The sequence below is a fragment of the Gaeumannomyces tritici genome, assembly GCF_000145635.1.
Source record: "Gaeumannomyces tritici R3-111a-1 unplaced genomic scaffold supercont2.4, whole genome shotgun sequence".
Taxonomy (NCBI): Eukaryota; Fungi; Ascomycota; class Sordariomycetes; order Magnaporthales; family Magnaporthaceae; genus Gaeumannomyces; species Gaeumannomyces tritici.
In genome coordinates, this window is record NW_008804548.1 from 2,260,376 (window position 1) to 2,277,109 (window position 16,734).

At 60.2% G+C, this 16,734-nt stretch overlaps 5 protein-coding genes across 5 annotated transcripts in view; 1 reads left to right on the forward strand and 4 right to left on the reverse strand.

Annotated features, from left to right (window-relative positions):
• The window catches only part of GGTG_08195 (zeta toxin family protein), a gene marked incomplete at both ends in the record, with an annotated part of 1,971 nt that extends 997 nt beyond the window's left edge, over positions 1-974 (reverse strand). Inside the window, one exon of the mRNA XM_009226034.1 lies at positions 24-974. Within this exon, the coding sequence (XP_009224298.1) occupies positions 24-974 (951 nt within the window). The remainder of the gene's footprint in view (positions 1-23) is intronic.
• Positions 975-1,441: 467 nt separating this feature from the next.
• GGTG_08196 (ULK/ULK protein kinase) lies at positions 1,442-6,268 on the reverse strand. Its single transcript, XM_009226035.1, has 2 exons — positions 2,850-6,268; positions 1,442-2,769 (listed from the first exon to the last, which is right to left on the reverse strand). Exons 1-2 carry the CDS (start codon positions 5,629-5,631, stop codon positions 2,627-2,629), a joined length of 2,925 nt encoding a protein of 974 aa, XP_009224299.1. The 5' UTR covers positions 5,632-6,268; the 3' UTR covers positions 1,442-2,626.
• Positions 6,269-7,304: 1,036 nt separating this feature from the next.
• GGTG_08197 (ornithine aminotransferase) lies at positions 7,305-9,357 on the reverse strand. Its single transcript, XM_009226036.1, has 3 exons — positions 8,574-9,357; positions 7,826-8,527; positions 7,305-7,713 (listed from the first exon to the last, which is right to left on the reverse strand). Exons 1-3 carry the CDS (start codon positions 9,063-9,065, stop codon positions 7,576-7,578), a joined length of 1,332 nt encoding a protein of 443 aa, XP_009224300.1. The 5' UTR covers positions 9,066-9,357; the 3' UTR covers positions 7,305-7,575.
• Positions 9,358-9,935: 578 nt separating this feature from the next.
• GGTG_08198 (GPI mannosyltransferase 3) lies at positions 9,936-12,787 on the forward strand. Its single transcript, XM_009226037.1, has 3 exons — positions 9,936-10,185; positions 10,283-10,513; positions 10,601-12,787. Exons 1-3 carry the CDS (start codon positions 10,021-10,023, stop codon positions 12,059-12,061), a joined length of 1,857 nt encoding a protein of 618 aa, XP_009224301.1. The 5' UTR covers positions 9,936-10,020; the 3' UTR covers positions 12,062-12,787.
• GGTG_08199 (hypothetical protein) lies at positions 12,071-16,425 on the reverse strand. Its single transcript, XM_009226038.1, has 3 exons — positions 15,441-16,425; positions 14,966-15,121; positions 12,071-14,872 (listed from the first exon to the last, which is right to left on the reverse strand). The coding sequence occupies exons 1-3, from the start codon at positions 15,970-15,972 to the stop codon at positions 12,840-12,842; spliced, it is 2,721 nt and encodes a 906-aa protein (XP_009224302.1). The 5' UTR covers positions 15,973-16,425; the 3' UTR covers positions 12,071-12,839.
• Positions 16,426-16,734: the final 309 nt, after the last annotated feature.

The window sequence follows — 16,734 nt, forward strand, 5'->3', positions numbered from 1 at the left end:
GCGTCCAGCTCGGCGCCGGCCACGCGCAGCTCCTCGGGCGTCAGCGGGCGGCGCCTCTCGCGCAGCAGCGCGGGGCCGACGGCGCTGCTCTCCCCGGCGGCGGCGGTGGCGGCGGCGGGCGATGATGATGATGATAGGCAGGGACGGCGCGAGTAGCTATAGGCGACGCGGTTCCCGCGGCGCAGCACGACGACGTCATCCGCGGGGACGCCGTCGTCGCCGCCGCCGTCGAGCCAGGCGGCGGCGTCGAGCAGGCCGGCAAAGGTGGCGTCGTGGACGGGCACGGGCGTCAGGCGCAGCGGCAGGCGGCCGGACCGGGCCTCGGGCAGGGCGTGGTGGAAGCGCACCAGGATGCCGAGGCGGCTGAGCGCCTCGGGCACGGCCAGCACGACGACGCGGACGGCGTACCTCTTGTTTTGTGATGATGATGATGATGAAGCGAACAGTCGCACCAGGTCCTCAAAGTCAGCCGGGTGGCGGCAGGCCGACTCGACGACGCAGTCGGCGCCCCGCGCCGCCGCCAGCCCGCACGCCATGGCCAGCCACCGCCGCGCGTCGGGCCCCGTGGCCGGCGACGCGAGGGTCGGTCTCTGCGCGGCCAGGGAGGCGTAGGCCGGGTGGTACGTCTTGTACGTGTCGGCGATGAGGTGCGCAACCCGCGGCCGGCGGGTCCCCGACGACGACCCCGACATGGCGGCCGCCAGCAGCGGCGCCGTGCGGGTCTTGCCCGCCCCCGTCTGGCCCACGAGCAGCACAGCCACGGGGCCGCCGCCGCCGCCGCCGCCGCCGTCTTGCCCGTCTCCTGCTGGTGGCTCGGCGTCGGCGTCGGCGTCGGCGTCGGTGTGGTCCGCCAGGTGGCCCAGCTCGGCCGGCACGATCTCCTCCTCAAAGATGCGTCTGCTCTCGGCATCGGAGAGCACGTACTGGGCCAGTGGCCCTTGGCCGTCCCGCGGCGCGGCGCTCCCGGTTTCCATCGGGGGCCTGAGACTGGCGAACTGGGCAGGGCCAGTGTTTTTGTGTTTTGTGTGCAGCCGAGCCCGAGAGTCAGGGGGGGATGCGGAAGTGCTCTCTTGCAGGGTAGGGCTTGGCATGAACTAGAATAGAAGAAAGATGCCTAGCCCGAAAGATGACGTATTGGCATTGTGGGGGTGTTGTTGACCACGAGGCTGCTCCTCCATAAAACATTTCCGATCAACGCCGCTCAAGTCAAAAATGGTAGCATCTACACCAGAATAAGGCAATACACGTTTGTATTCCCCTTTCACCTTTGACTTCTTTCCCTTTTCACACGTAATTGTTGAGTTTTGCCATCCCCCCTCGTTTCTGCGCAGGGCTGGTGGAGATACTGGAAACGGTTGATCTCGAGCCAAAAAGATTTCATCGGCTTCATCTCGACATTGCCGCTAAAGCGGAACGCAGCAGAGACTTTGATATGGGCAGTCTTGGACCTTGAAGGGTTACACAATACTATGCACGCATGATGGAAGATGCTGAATTGTGCTGCCTGGCCGACGGAGAAGTGGCGTTGAGCTGAGCCTACCGTGACATCCATTCGGCTGGTTGGGCATCGCGATGGCCGGCGTAACAGTGTAGGGACAGACTTGGGGGCAGGCCAACACCCGACACAGGCAGACACAAGTTGGCCGAATAGCATCATATTAGATACCTGTCAGTAGGGCCCGCCCAGGGACGTAGTTTATATATTGGCATGAGGGCCCAATCACACCCTCGCCGAACCGTCGCCACTCCCTCCCCGACCCGTCGAGGCTTTCGTAGCTGCCCAGTCCCTGATGCCAGGGCCCTACAAGACCGACCACTCGGCGCTGGCGCGCCGTCTTCTTACAGCAGGAAACCAGTCGTCACATGCCATACAATGCATCGCGACCGACCGCACGCTCCCGAGACCAATCTGGCTGTGCTTGAAAAGGCTTAAGAAAGAAAGTGAGAAGAGAGTATAAAAACCCAAACGCCAAACCCCAAACAGCCCTGACCATGGCCGAAATCGTGCTAGCCTGTCTGGATCCCGGATATGACCAGCCGATGATCATTCTTGTTTGATTCTCCAAAAGAGAAAGAAGAGTGCCGCAAACCCCACGCCATGAGATATCCTCGAGTACGAGCACGGTCGGAGATTCGGTACACTGATAACCCGACAATGATGATGACGAAAGAAAGGTGGGCTCCCGTTTCGAGTCGACAAGACGATAGAAGAATGACGCTGATAAAGAAAACAAGGAAGCGTTGAGACAAGGAGGTAAAGAATGAACAGGACAGAGATGTGTCGTCAAGGGAGATCAACGCAAAACGCAAGGCGAGATAAAAGGGAGCTATAAATGGAACAGGAACGAATCCAACACCCATAAGCCAGAAAATGGGAGATAAAGAGAGGCAGGGGGGAGGGAGAAATGGAGTAAGCATATGCCACCAAGTTTGGTTGGGTGTTCTCTTATCTGTATCTCACAGACGGCCAGGGGAAAAGACCGCGGGGCCTCCCTCTGACCATAATAACAATATAAGGGTTGTTGGCATGGCTGCGTACTAGTATTTTGATCATGAATCATAACGTAGAAGACAAAAAGACGGCTAGAATGAAGGGGACGAGCAGCGGGGGGGTTATCGATATATGCTAAGAGGGGACGCTTCGGGGCGTAACGTCTCCGCTCCGCCGCCGTGCCAGGCTCTGCTGTTGCTGCTGAACCTTGGATGCATTTGAGATCATGCGTGATTTGTTGCGGACAGACGAGAGCCGTGACTTGATCATCTGGATCACTGTTGGACATGAATGTTAGTAACCATGGCAGCCGTTTGATGAAAGAAGAGAGAGCCGCCCGAAAAGGAATGGAACCTACACTTCTGTACTGACTGCTGGTCGTCGACGTTGATCTCGACTTGGCCATCTTCCTGAGAAACGCTGCCAGCATCGCCCAGGACTCCCGAGGTGTGCCTCTTAGGCACGCTGCCCTCGTTATCGAGAACGGCCTCGAGCATGCGGATGGCCGTCACATACGAGATCTCACACCCGGCCAGATCCTCGTTGGTGATCTCGTTGATGGCAGCGGTCCGGCTCATCTCCACTGCGCGGTCGTACATGAGCCTCTCGGCTGTCACACCCGCCGTGAGAAAGACGCCTTCGGTGCTGGCGCTATTGGCAGCCTCGGCCTCTTGGCGATGGTTGCCCGGGTGGCTTGGGTGGTCGTCGGGTAGGCGCCTCTGTGCCTCGAGCAGCCTCAACCTCACAACCTCGGCCTTCTCCAGCACCTCGTTAAACCGGGATCGGACCCATTGGACAGCCGAATTTATGCGCAGCGATATGTTCTGCGCACCGGCTGAGGAAGGAGCGCTGCTGCTGGTCGTCTGATCGCCTCGGCTCCGCCTGGCCCACCAGAGGCTGGCAATGTCCATCGACTTTGCAAGGAGCGTCAGCGCCTTGACGTAAAGCACCAGCGCCTCCTCCGACAGCGCCACAACGGCCTCGATGGTCAGAACGTCCTCTTCGCTGCCCGCCGCGAGCCTGTCGGCCACGGGTGCGCCCCCGAGGCCGTGCTCGACCGAGGGCGCGAGCGGCACGAGCTGCTTGTACTTGACCTCGGCAAACCCGTAGACGACATCGCTCCGTGTCGCATGCTCCTCGATCAGCTGCACCACACGCGCGTCCTCGTCGACCGGGGTCACCTGCCTGCCGTCGCCGATGAGCCCTATGGGCGGCGCCGGGGTGGGATAGCTGGGGTATGGGGCATAAAACTCGGGCGGTGACACCGACGCGCCCTTGCCTAGCCCGGCCGGGTACTTGATACCTAGTAGTCTCAGGCTCGCGTCCTGGATAGCCTTGGTGATGAAGGACGCCGTCGATCCGGGGCTCCCCGAAAGCGAGCCCTGGCGTTCGTGCCCGTGGTGCCTCTGCGTCCCCTGGGCCACCTGCATGGCCCGCGATGGCGCTGGCGGCACCGCGCCCGTCGTCGAGGTGGGATTGCCCTGCTGGGTTTGCCTCCGCACCATTTGGCCCGACTTTGGGGATACCGGAGCGCCATTCATACCGCCCAGTCTAGGATTTGCTGCCATCTCGTCGGCAAATGCATTTACCTCTACGTGCTTCTTCTCCACCACAACGTAGTCGCGCTCAAAAGCCACATCTTGGGCCGCACGCTCTTGCTCCTCGCTTTGCCCCCCGCGCCGGGCGTCGCCGCCCCTGGATGGCTCGTAGTTGGCAACCAGGGAAGAGCTAGGCGAGGGTGAGTCGCGGCCGACCGGCCGGCTCACCGAGGCGTTGGACGCACCCCGGCGGCGCTCACCGTGCAACACTGTCCTGCTTGGAGCAGACGCTGACGGCTGGGCGGTCGGCCTCCGTGTGGGCAAGCTCTCCGACACCGGCTCGGCCTTTGGCGAATGGCCGACTCGCGCACCCGACTCGGGGCCTGGCTGTTGCCGCCTGGTCTCGGTTGCCTGGCGAGGCGCAGCTTTCTCTTGCGGCGAGCCCGGGGTCTCGTCGCCCCTTGCCGGGTCTTGGTCCGTTGGATAGCGACGAAACGAGTGCCTGCGGGGTGATGCGATAGGATCGTCTGTCCTCGCCTCCTTCCTCACGTCCTTGGCGGTCCTCTGATCCGGCTTCGGCACGTCATCCTCGACAAGGCCGGGGATGGGATTAAGCACGATGCCATGATTAAAAAAGTTCTCGAAGCTCAAACGCTCGACAGGACTCCTCTTAAGCAGGGCCCTCACGAGAGACTTCATCTCTGAGCTGGCAACCGTCTCCCGGGGGAACTTGATGACATCCTCGGCGGCCTCGATCTTGCGCAGCAACTCCACGTGATTGCTCGCGCGAAATGGGGGCCTGCCCGTGACCATCTCGTACAGAACGGTACCGACGGACCAGAGGTCCGCCTTTGCGTCATACCTCTCGTAGCGGAGGATTTCTGGAGCCATGTACAGCGGCGAGCCACACAGGGTTTCGGCCAGCGAGGTGGAGGGCAGCACCCTGGCGAAGCCGAAGTCGGCCAGCTTGAGCATGGGCAACGATAACAGGCCGGCGGCCGGGATGAGCGAGTCCTGACTCGCCGTCAGGATAGGCCTAGTAAGTGTCTTGTTGACGTCGCGGTACTCGGGCGACGGCAGCAGCAGCAGGTTCTGAGGTTTCACATCGCGGTGAACAAAGTTGCCCTCGCGGAGGAACTTTAGGGCACTGGCAAGCTGCTTGAGAAAGTGACGAATGACAACCTCGTTCAGACCCGAGTTAAGGGCGCTCGGGTATTTGCGAGCCATGTCGTGGGTGGCCGGGTGCGTCAGAAGCTTCTCCCGCTTACGGATAAAGAGCGACAGGTCGCCCAGCTCGCAGTACTCCATCATAAGGTTGATGTGCGTCGACGACTCGACGCAGTCGTGGAGCGCGACGATGTGAGGATGTCGCAGCGTCTTCAGGATCTTGATCTCGCCGTACAGATTCTCCTTGAGCTTCTTATTAAGCCGGGCCAGCTCGACAGACTTGATGGCCACGGCGGCGCCCGAGACCTTGTGCCGTCCCATGTAGACCTGGGCAAAGCTGCCCTTGCCGATCTCGGCGCCGATGATGAACTGGCCGACCGAGTCATCGCCAGGCCGTGCCCGCCTGGCCGAGCTGGACGAGATCCGATCTGCCATGGTGGATGCGTGAGGTGCCCGCGGGCTACAAGAGGCGGGATCGGGGGCGTCGGCCGGAGGAGGTGATCGGGCCCGTCATGGAACAGATTCGGTTGTATAGACAGGCAAATGGATGGGTGCGTAGGTGGGTTGTTACCTAGGTGGGTGGTGGGTAGGGTGGTTCGTAGCTTTAGGTTGATAGGAGTTGACGACAGGGACGGAGCGACGAGGGTGGGTTGGCCAGTGAGCCGCAGCGAGTATGGGAAAAGCAGGGCTCAACGGTGGCCCCGAGTTGCAGCCGTCAGTGTGTGGCTGTCGGATTAGGTGCGAGGAGGGAAAGAGGCAGGCTGGGTGTCAGGGACAGGGCGAGAGTAAGAGAGGTTAGTTAGGTCGGTGCCTGAGGTTGGTTTGCAAGGCAAGACCTGACAGCCGCCGACTGGGCGAGCGACAACGGGCTCGGTCCGGCACCGCCCCGATAGGCCAAGGCAGCTGAGATGGACCGGAAGGAAAGTGCACTGACCGCGATAAAGGCACTCAGCGCGCAGCGCAAGATGCGTGAGGGAGGGGGGATGTGCGTTCACTCCTTCAGAATCATGCTGGACCGCCCACGCGCATGGATAGCCTTTCGCGGCGGGGACTGGAGGTGGAGACGTGCTGGGCTTGGGGCACAATGGGGGCAGGAAGCGATGCACCGCAGGCACGGTAGGCACGGTATGCACTCCGACCCAGCCCCGTCTGGTGTTTACGTAGGCACCGACGTCGCACTGCGTCGGCACGCTCTCATCTTTACGGCAGGCTCCAGAGCCCATCCGAGCGAACCCTGGGGCCTGGACCCACCGTCACGGGCGTTATTCCCAGGGTGCTTCGGTAGTGTAGCGAGCCAAGAGTCCCGCCTCCAGTCTTTTCTGTGGTGTCCGCTTGCTTTCTATTGTTCAATCTCCAAATCCTACTGGGTGTTTCCAGCCCTTGGCTGCTTCACATCAAATCCTCCAACTCCCTCGCACCCATGCCTTCTCACCAAAAGGCCTCCCCTCCCCCAGCTTCTTCTGCACGAACGCTCAACACAAAAGCAACCGCGGGCCGGGACCTGCTGGGAACGGGGCACGGCTCGCCCATCAAGGGACCACACACCCACGAGACATGCAGGGCAGCACCGATTACAGGGTACCCACCACCGCCCACCTAACCGAGATCGGTTAGTGTCTGTGACTGTGTGGGCGTGTGCTGCAGGTGGCCGCGACGTGGCACATGGGTTGGTCCAGCAATCGTGAATCGCTCTATCTCCTGAGCTCTCATGCGTGCTAACGAGGCTCCCCATTCTTCTTGTCGAACACCTGACGTTCCCGTCCAGACGTGCAGTTTCTCATTGTTTCCTACAAGCCTGAAAAAAGCACATCGGTTCGAGGTTACGGGAACCAGGCTTACTCGGAGCCCTCGACTCTTCGCTTTCTTCGTTGCAGGTGTCATGTTTGTTGCCCCCAGCTCCGGCTTTCGTCATTCCCCACAAGACAAACGTCACGAGGCCATCACCCATGTGGTCTCGATTGCCGGGGGCAAATAAGCCAGTCTTTGACTTGCCTAGTCCGCCTTCACATCACCACGACAACAAGAGCAGATAAGCACAATCCTGGCAGCTCTTGCAGCACCGCGTATCTCTGGCTCCCTTGGCTGGCCGAGTTGAAACTTGCATGATTGAGCGATAAGAGAGGGGCTTTGAACTCAATGTCTGCAGCAGTGCAAGGGAAAGGCGATTCCTTTCTTTGGTAATAAGATTGTGTAGTTGCTCGGAAAGAAGCCCATCAACGAGTACAGTAATGCTTTGGATGGCGACTTCTAAGCGGGCGATCTCTTTTGCTAGCGCATTCTAGTGCATCCAGCTCCCCCTTGACTTAATAATTGTTTCTCATCCCGTCTTTGCCGCCTTCTAGACATCTTGGGTTGGTCATACACAGTCACTGTGTCACTCTAGTGACCATTCGACTTCTCTGCTGTTGGCAGCTCCTGCAATGCTTCCCCAATGATCTGAAGAGCCTTGCGAAGCTCCTCCTCCGTGATCACCAGTGGCGGCGCGAACCTAATGATGGTCCCGTGGGTGGGTTTGGCCTACCGGCTCCAGGTCAGCCCCATCGTCATACGTAACTGCTGCGGCTCAGGCGGGGCGAGGGTCATGCTTCAGGGGTAAAAAGGTCAGGAAAGAAATGTTTCTGCAACGTACCAGCAATCCTTTCGACTTCAAGAGGATGCACAGATCCCACGCAGACCGGCCGCCGGCAGCCGACTCGTCAATGACAGCAGCGTTCAGAAGCCCCTTGCCCCTGATCGTCTTGATTATGGGCGACTTGAAGGCGGCCAGACCATCACGGAACAGCTTTCCCAGGTGGTCGGCCTTCTCGGCGAGCCCGCCCTCCTCGACCAGCTCAAGGGCTCGGATGGACACGGCGCAGCCGAGCGGGTTGCCGCCGTAGGTCGACCCGTGGGTTCCAGGCTCAACGACGAGCATGACGTCCTTGTTTGCGAGGACGCAGCTCACGGGGTACATGCCGCCCGAGATGGCCTTGCCCAGCGTCACAATGTCGGGCTTGATGCCGGCCCAGTCGCAGCAGAGCATCTTGCCGGTGCGCGCGATTCCCGTCTGAATCTCGTCGCAGATGAACAGCACGTTGTGCTTCTTGCAAAGCTCGTGGGCGCGGGCCAGGTAGTCGTCATCCGGAACCACCACGCCAGCCTCGCCCTGAATGGGCTCGACGATGAATGCGGCTGTTTCGCGGCCGTGGGCTTCGAGAACGGCCTCGAGATCTGCCAGGTTGTTGTAGCGAATCGGTTGTCCGGTCGAGGGGTTGATGGCGCCGATATTCGGGACGTAAGGGCCGTAGTTGTCGCGCGACTCCGGGTCGGTGGACAGGGATATGGCAGTCATCTGCGGCGAGGTTAGAAAGTCACAACATGGGCTAGGGACAACGCACCGTGCGGCCGTGGAAGTTGTCGGCGGCCGAGAAGATCAAGGCGGCACCCTGGGGAACCTTCTTGACCTTGTAGGCCCACTTGCGGGCGATCTTGATGGCCGTCTCGACGGCTTCAGCCCCCGTGTTCATGGGCAGCACCATGTCGTAGCCAAAGGTCGAGCGCATCTTGGCGGCCCAGACGGGGAAGACATCGTTGTGGAACGCCCTCGAGCTCAGTGCCAGGCGGCCGGCCTGCTCAGTCAGGGCCTTGATCAGCTCCGGGTGACAGTGGCCTTGGTTGACGGCGCTGTACGCAGACAGCAGATCGAGATAGTGCTTGCCCTCCGGATCCCACACGTTGACCCCTTGGGCGCGGGCAAAGACAACAGGCATGGGGTGGTAGTTGTGGGCAGCATACTCGTTCTCGGCCTCAATGGCCGACTTTGTCGACGACGAGTGGAACCGCGACGTCGACGGCGAGTCGCCGTTGGCGGAGGTAGCAGCTGGAGCCATGGCGGCGCGGACGGCGACGGGGTGTGGCGGCTGGCTTCAAAAGCTGTCTTCTAGGTTCGGGGTAACTAGGCACGAGGGCACATGCAGGATTGGGTCTCGGGAAGAGAGGGATTGAGATGGGGAGAGAGATGGAAGGGAACGTGGTTCTGGACAGGGGATTTCTGCTTTTTATTTGTCGGTCGTTTTTGTCTTGCAATGTTTGCTTTCCGTCACATCAGGAACGTAGCACGCTCGACTGGCCAACCCAAGGGAGACAGACGGCAGGCGTGCGAGGGGCAAAAACCGGGGCCGCGGCTGCTTGATATAGCTGATAGCCCAGCAAGGTCGTTCAGCCCCCTCCAAGGCCCGCCCTACACCGGCGATAGCCCTTCCTCACGCTGGCCAAGCCGGCCCGGCCGTGGCTACTCGACTCGCCAGGGGCGCCCAGGGGCCGCGGGCTCTTGGGGCATGCATGGAGCGGCGCCTGTAGCCATGCCACACTAGGCTCCTAAGTGCAGGTGCAAGCGGCTTTGGAGTCATGTTTGATGGTGGTGAGCACAGTGTTTGGCAGGACCCGACGTCGGCTGGGTTCACGTGCGCCGTTGCCATTGCCGAAGCAAACCGCTCGACGACGGGGAGCTAACCCCCTGGCAGGAAGTCCCCAGTCAGCACGCGGTTACTGCTACGTAATGCCGATGCTTGCCCAGCTCCAGGTCCGTCAGCTTGTCAGTTTCTAAAGATGTGGATGTGATTGTGATTGCATCCCCCATGCGGCAGGGCCCACTTATCTCCAGACAAGGAAGGGTGGTCCCGTTGGCCAATCCGTTGGCCAATCAGAACAGCTACGTACTCTCTAGCCACCCGGCTGTGCTGCCTCACTCGATGGAACCTCGACACCGCAACGCCCTAACGGAGGAGTTATACTCGTCTCTGTACGCCCCCGTACCTGATCATCCGACCGTTTGAACTCCCCACGATGGAACCGTCGGGAGGTGCGGCGACCTTCGCTCTGCTGCTGGCCTGGCGCCTTGTCAATGCCTTTTGCGTCCGCACCTTTTTCCAACCAGATGAATACTTCCAGGCCCTCGAGCCGGCTTGGTCCATAGTCTTTGGCCCGGACAGCGGCGCCTGGCTCACTTGGGTGCCGTCCACCCCCTTGATTTCCCCCCGTGGAGAGACGCAACCGCCCGTCACCGCCCGAGCTCCGTCCTGACTTGTAGATGCTGGTGGGAATATAGGAATGGCAATATCAGCTGCGGTCGTCTTTGCACCCCTTGCTGTTTGCAGGTCTCTACATTGGCCTAGATAGCCTGATGCAGCTCCTCCAGCTGCCTGTCCATATCAGAGCCAATGTCCTGGTGGCCGCTCCCACGGCTCTCCAGGCCGTGTTTGCTGCCCTTGGCGACTTCTATACCTGGAAGTTGTCATGTAATGTACACGGCCGTTCTCGGCCCGTTGCTGCTGCCGCTGTATGTCTAGCCGTTTCCCACCCGCCACCGGGGTATCTCTATCGTTGCATCCTCACTGACTTATCGCTGCCCCTTGCACTGCTCTAGCTATGGATGACTGTGGCGAATCCGTGGCAGTGGTACTGCTCTACGCGTACCTTCTCCAACTCCATCGAGACAACTTTGACGGCCATGGCGCTTGCTTATTGGCCATGGGATCTCCTCGGTGCCGCCGACGCCGTGCCCAGTGCCAAGTCAGCCGCCCGCCCTCCGGCGTCTCCCTCTACTCGTGGCTTGAGGAAGTCGCTGTTGCTTGCGGCCGTAGCTGTCATGCTTAGGCCGACGAACATACTAATCTGGCTGGCCATTGTCACCCTCATGCTGACGCGCTTCTCCCTCGATGGGGCATCGCCCCTCACGCCAAAGACTCTGCTCGGCCTTGCCGTCGAGGCTGTCGCGTGCGGATCCTCGGTCCTCGTCGTATCTTTGCTCTCGGACCGCTTCTACTTTGGCTTCTGGACCTTCCCGCCCTTCAAGTGGCTCCACTTCAACATATCCCAGGCCCTGGCCGTCTTCTACGGACGCAATGACTGGCACTACTACCTGTCGCAGGGCCTGCCCCTCCTCACCACCACGTTCCTCCCCTTTGCCCTGATCGGGCTCTACAGGTCCACGGGCTTGGCCGCCTCGTCCAACGCGGTCCGGACCCTGTCCTTTGCCGTGTTCGCGACGATCGGGGTGCTGTCCACCATAACGCACAAGGAGGTCCGCTTCATCTACCCCTTGCTCCCCATCCTCCACGTCGTGGCCGCGCCGCACGTCTGCGCCTACTTCCTGTCGGAGCCCGCGTCCTCCGCGCCCGCCCCTCCGCAGACCAGAGCCACCGCACGTCGCCCTGTCCTCAGGCGCAAGGCCCTGCTAGGCGCTCTCCTGGCTGCGAACGCGACGGTCGCGGGCGTCCTGTCGCTGCTCCACCAGCCCGCCGTCCTCTCGGTCCTGAACTTTCTCCGCGCGGAGTACGAGGGCCTGCACCCCGACGGCCCCGCCCTCCGCCTGCCACCCCGCGGCTCGTCGGCCCCCGCCGTCGGGACCCCGGGCGCCGCCGGCTCGGACGAGCCCTTTGTCCTCTTCCTCACACCCTGCCACTCCACCCCGTGGCGGTCCCACCTGGTCTACCCGGGCCTGCGGGCGCGCGCCCTCACGTGCGAGCCCCCGTTGCACACCCAGCCGGGGACCAGGGAGCGGGCCGAGTACATGACCGAGGCCGACCGGTTCTACGCGAACCCCGACTCTTTCCTGGCCGGCGAGATGTGGCCCGACCTCTCGTTGTCGCCGCCGTCGTCGGACGCTAGTCAGATCCCGCGCTACATCGTTGGCTTCGAGGGGATCCAGGAGGACCTGCTTCGCTTTTTCGAGAGCCCGGCGGGCTCGGGTGCCGGGCTAGCCATCAAGCCCCGGCGCGTGTGGGGGGGCTGGAATGGCTTTTTTAACGAAGACCCTCAGCGGAGAGGAAAGCTTGTGGTGTGGAAGATGGACAGGCCTGTGGAAACATCACGGGGAGGACCGTGAGCCTTTGTCGTGCAACTGGGCTAGAGTTTGTTCTCCGACTGGGCTTGCCTCGCAAAGGTTTTATGTCATCAACTCCAGGCTGGTCTCAATCAGGTACGGCAACTGATAATATACCATGTTTGGCCTAGATTGACTTGGCGAAATCCTTGACCGACTTTGGACGGCTTGATCCGTGATCACTTTACATGGTCAAAACTGCGGCGAGCCTAACCAATGGGGCGCGCCTGTATTTGGTCAGCGACAGGGTGGACCAGAAGCAAACCGAGGGCGAAGACCGGCGCTACCATGAAGTTAAGACAAAGATGACGGGCAAAATACAGGACTCTTTACAACGTGACGTCAATACGGAGAATCCTTCATAAACGAGATAGCGATAAGACAAACAGGATGTGGACAGAGCAACAAAGAGATAGTGTGTAAGGAGAAGAGAGAAAGAAAGGTCGTGGATAGTGACAAAAGGCAGGTATAGAGGAAAGAGAAAAAAACGTCGCAAAGTTGACGAGATGGCTAGAGAAGATACAACTAAAAAGAATGAAAGGGGAGGGGGAGAGGGAGGCGATCACGTCGCCAAATTCTCGTGCAAGTAGTCTCAAAAAAATGGTGAAAATTAGCTGTATGAGTCGATGAGACAGAAAATGTGGACGAAAACCCCCCTCGCTCCTGCTCTCCCGTGGATTTTCATATCCTCTCTCCCCTTCCCCTTCCGAGATACTTTGCCTCTCCCACGCCCGGATTTTGTCCGAATCGGGGTCGTGGCGCTTTGTTGAGAGCCGGGAGGCTATGGTTTCGCCCGTTCGTCCTCTACCGGCGGTCTGGAAAGATCCATGCTCTTTGGACGCCGAGATGGTAGGCTCGACGTCGGTGTTAGGTCAGCGGGTGGTGACTTGTTTCGGCGTTGATCGTGGTTTTCCTTGGCCTCTCGGTATTTATTCTTAATCCAACCAGTCAGGCCTCTGACCTCGTCTTTGCCTTCCTTGTAGTTGGACTCATGTGACGAATGACCTTCGGCACTCAAGGCAGTGAAGTTGTCTAAAGAGTCGCCGTTGAAGCTTCGCCGTCCTTGCTTACTCCCGCTGCCAACCGAACTGGTGCTCATCTCGGCGTTGGTGTTCAGCCCCAGGACCTGCCGAGGAGATGCTGGCCCAGGCTGTGGCGGGGCAGCTGCTACCATGTCTTCCTTTCTCTTCGACAGCCTCCACCGCCGCCGCTTGTCCTTGTCGGGTTCCGTACTCTCTGTCGGCGCAGGTGGCTCCTCGACCTGGTCGAGCTCGGAACCCTCATTGAAAGAGCTGTGGAGCGAATGGGGTGGTGACTTCTGCGGCCGGAGGGCGTGTTGTTGTTCGACATTTGTCGGGTTGGCGGTTTTGCTGTTGATAGTGCCCGGGGTAGAGGTTGGAACATGTTCGGCCGCCGATGCTGGTTCCGGTGGCAGTTCTGCCGCAAAAGACGTGTTCGTCTGTGCCTGGGCCTCTTCTGCCGGCGGATCAAGCTGGTGCTGTTCCATGGGATTCGGCATCTCAACGCCAGGAGAGATCCCAGCGGCCGAATGAGGCAACGAGGCGGTCGAGCTTTGTGCACTGGGGTTTGTGCTGCTCGCCAATCGCTTTTTCCGCAACTTATTTGGCTGCCTAGAATCGCCCTCCCCCGTCGGCGAACGCTGGAACAAACTCTGCAGCTTGCGCTCCCGCGCAGGAGTAAGTGCGTCTGGGGTGGTGGGCTCCAGAAGGCCATCCTGGCTTCTGCTAGGTAGGCCGAGTTGGGCGGCGGGTAGCTGGAGAGGCATTCCAAGGGCTGTAGCTCGAGATTTCGACTGCAAGGCTCGACCCTGTTCGACGCGAGGAGAGATGGCCTCTACCACTGTGGGCGAGGGCGGGATCGGCGTCGGGGTGGCAGGGGTGGCTGGGGTCAGTGGTGCTAGAGAGCCTGAGTGCTGGTCAGCCTTCTGGTGGAACCGGCCGGAGCCGATGGCAGGTGACTTTTTGGAAGGCAAAGTGTTGCTCCTCCCAAGCCCGCCCGATGTTGTAGAGCCTATGGCTGGACTACCTGGGCTGGGCGCCCCGTTTGAATGCCGCGAATGCCTGGAAGACGTGGATCGATTCCTACGAATCTTGCCATCACGAGCGACACTCTCAGCCCCGGCGCTGGCGTTGGATGCAGACCTCTGAACGCCCGACTTGCGCGACGCGTTTGGGGTGACAGGCGTTGTGGTCGGAGGGGTGCCTTTCTGAACCTCCTGCACCGTCTTCTCGTCCGCAGCCGTCCCTTGCATGCCGATTAGAAAGTGGTCCTGGTTCTCGATTAGGAATATTATAACGCATTGGTTCAGACGGTATTCCTCAGGGGCCATGGCGTGCGCAGGGTGAGATAGCATGCCGGGCTGGAAGATGGCGGCGAGGTTCTGCGAGTTCATGCGGTTCTCGTCAGACTTAGCTGCGAAAACGGCGAGAAGGTCCAGGATATATAGCAGGAGCTGCCGGTTGAGCGGCGGCAGCTCGGTTATCAGGCTCTGGTACTTGGCAATGGCCGCCCCTAGGTCGAAGTTGTCTACGAACTGTGGCCCCTCGGCGTCACCAACAGCCTGCATAGTAGCCCCGCGGAGCGGCTCCCTGAACTTCTCATACAGGTCCAACGGTACGACAGGTTCTGGGAGATCGTTGAGGTATCGCCTGAGGACGTTGGCGGCATCATGAACGGTAAAGCCATCCCACACGAGTCCCTTGCCGTAACGATCAGGTGAGTCGAATATCGTCTTGAGCTCCTTGATGCGTTTTTCGGAACCGCTGAGGCGGAAGATTCCTTCAACCCCGGTGGCTAAGACACGGACAAATGGTAGGTTAGAGGCGCTACAGCTACTTGTGCGGACAGGGCCGGCGCTTGACTGCGGTAGATGGGGATTCTGCGAACCTTTTTCCTTGAGAAACACCCCGCATTTCGCTACGACAATCGGCACATAGCCGTAGATGTAGCTCTTTCCGTTCTCGTCGATGAGCGATATGGCGACGTTGGCATAGGTGATGCTCTGGCGAAGTGGGACGCCGAATATCCCTTGGGGGCGGGATTCTGTGGCTGTAAACTTAGTACACATGCTTGTGATGGGGGACGATAGATGCGCGGGGACAGCCGAGGGCGGAGGGAAAAGGGTAAGTGGGAAGGCGACGATAGCAGCACGTTAGACATGCGCCTGAGCTAGGACTCTCGCTAGAGGTACGCCGATGGATGGTGTCCCAGCGTTGGAATGGCGGACTTCCGCTCACTGGCGCACGCAAGGGCTCGATGATTTTGTCAGGATTTGGGGTAGAGGGGCGCCATCGCCGCAGCGGTAGCAGCCAACTCCGGCCGCAGCGAAGGACAAAGAAGCAAACAATGTGGCAGTATGTACCATGTGTATCTTGGTGTTTTGAAGGCAGTTTGAAGCCCTTCCACCACGACCTCAGGTCTCTTTTGCTCGGAGGAGAGGCATTGTGGGACGATGAAGGTGTCGCGGGATGGGGCAGCACCTGAGGCGGTGGTGTCGGCCTCGACTTGAGGTGTCCTTGTCCTGGCGGCTGCGTGTGCGCGTGCGCGTGCGCTTGGGGTTGCGGCTGGGGCTGGAGTTGTGATATCGCCTTTGAGGAGGGCAGCTTTTGTGGCGGCGGCTGCTGTGGTGATAGCGGTCGCGACTCAGAGTGCGATTGCGACTGCGACTGCGACTGCGACTGCGACTGCGACTGCGGCTGTGTGTACGGCGGCGGCGGATCGGGTTTCGGGTCGGCGTCTACCTTTGTCTGAGTCTGAGGCTGTGGTTGTAGTTGCGGTTGAAGCTGAGGTTCAGGTTGAGGTTGCGGTTGCTGTTGCGACTGGACTTCTTGGGGGGTTGGATGGACTGCGTCTCGAGGCTGCTCGGGGCCGCTGGGGGCGAAGTTGGACGTCATGACGACGGCAGCAGAGCGCTCAATGCTGACCCGCGAGAGCGCCAGACACTGACTTTGGGAGCAAAGCTCGCGGGAAGCTGCGCGAGACAGTTGTCCGCCGTCCTTGGACGCTACCGCTTGGGTCGTGTCGGTCGGTCGGTTGGTGGAGGTGAATTAGGTGGTGGTTATCGCTGCTCAATCGATTTGTGGATGTTTTCTTTTATTTTCCCCTTGTTTTTCTCCCACCTTCGGGGTTGGGTTGTCCCTTTCCCTTTTGTTCCGCCACCCCTTTTACCTCGTTCTTTTCGCCAGGTTGCCCAAAATAGGAGAGTGAGATGAATGGGGAGGCAGATGCGTAAACACGCGCGGCAGGCAGGCGTAAGAATGGGAGTCGCCAATAATCCAAGTGCAAGGCAGGTGCAAGCGTATAGGTGGGAGCTGAAGGCACCCCCCAACGACCACCTTCCTTCGCGCTTCTGGTCGGTTGCCAAGAGGGCGGGTCCAAACTCAGGCGGGCTGGAGGCTGGTTGGAGGTGGGATGGGGGGCAGGTGGGCTAGCACAGATTCATGTCCGCAACCATCAAATAAACTGTGCATTGTCTTGACCTCTTGGTTTGTCCCTCGGTAGCCTCTCTCTCTCCTCTTACTTGCCAGCCTCGACCAAGGTCTGGGTACCCGAGTCTGTGCTCGGCCGCCACGCCACAGATTGTCTGCCAAGGAACAATCCAATCAATGCCATGCCGTCCGCCGTGTATCCGCATCACGCTAGCGCTCAATTCCTGA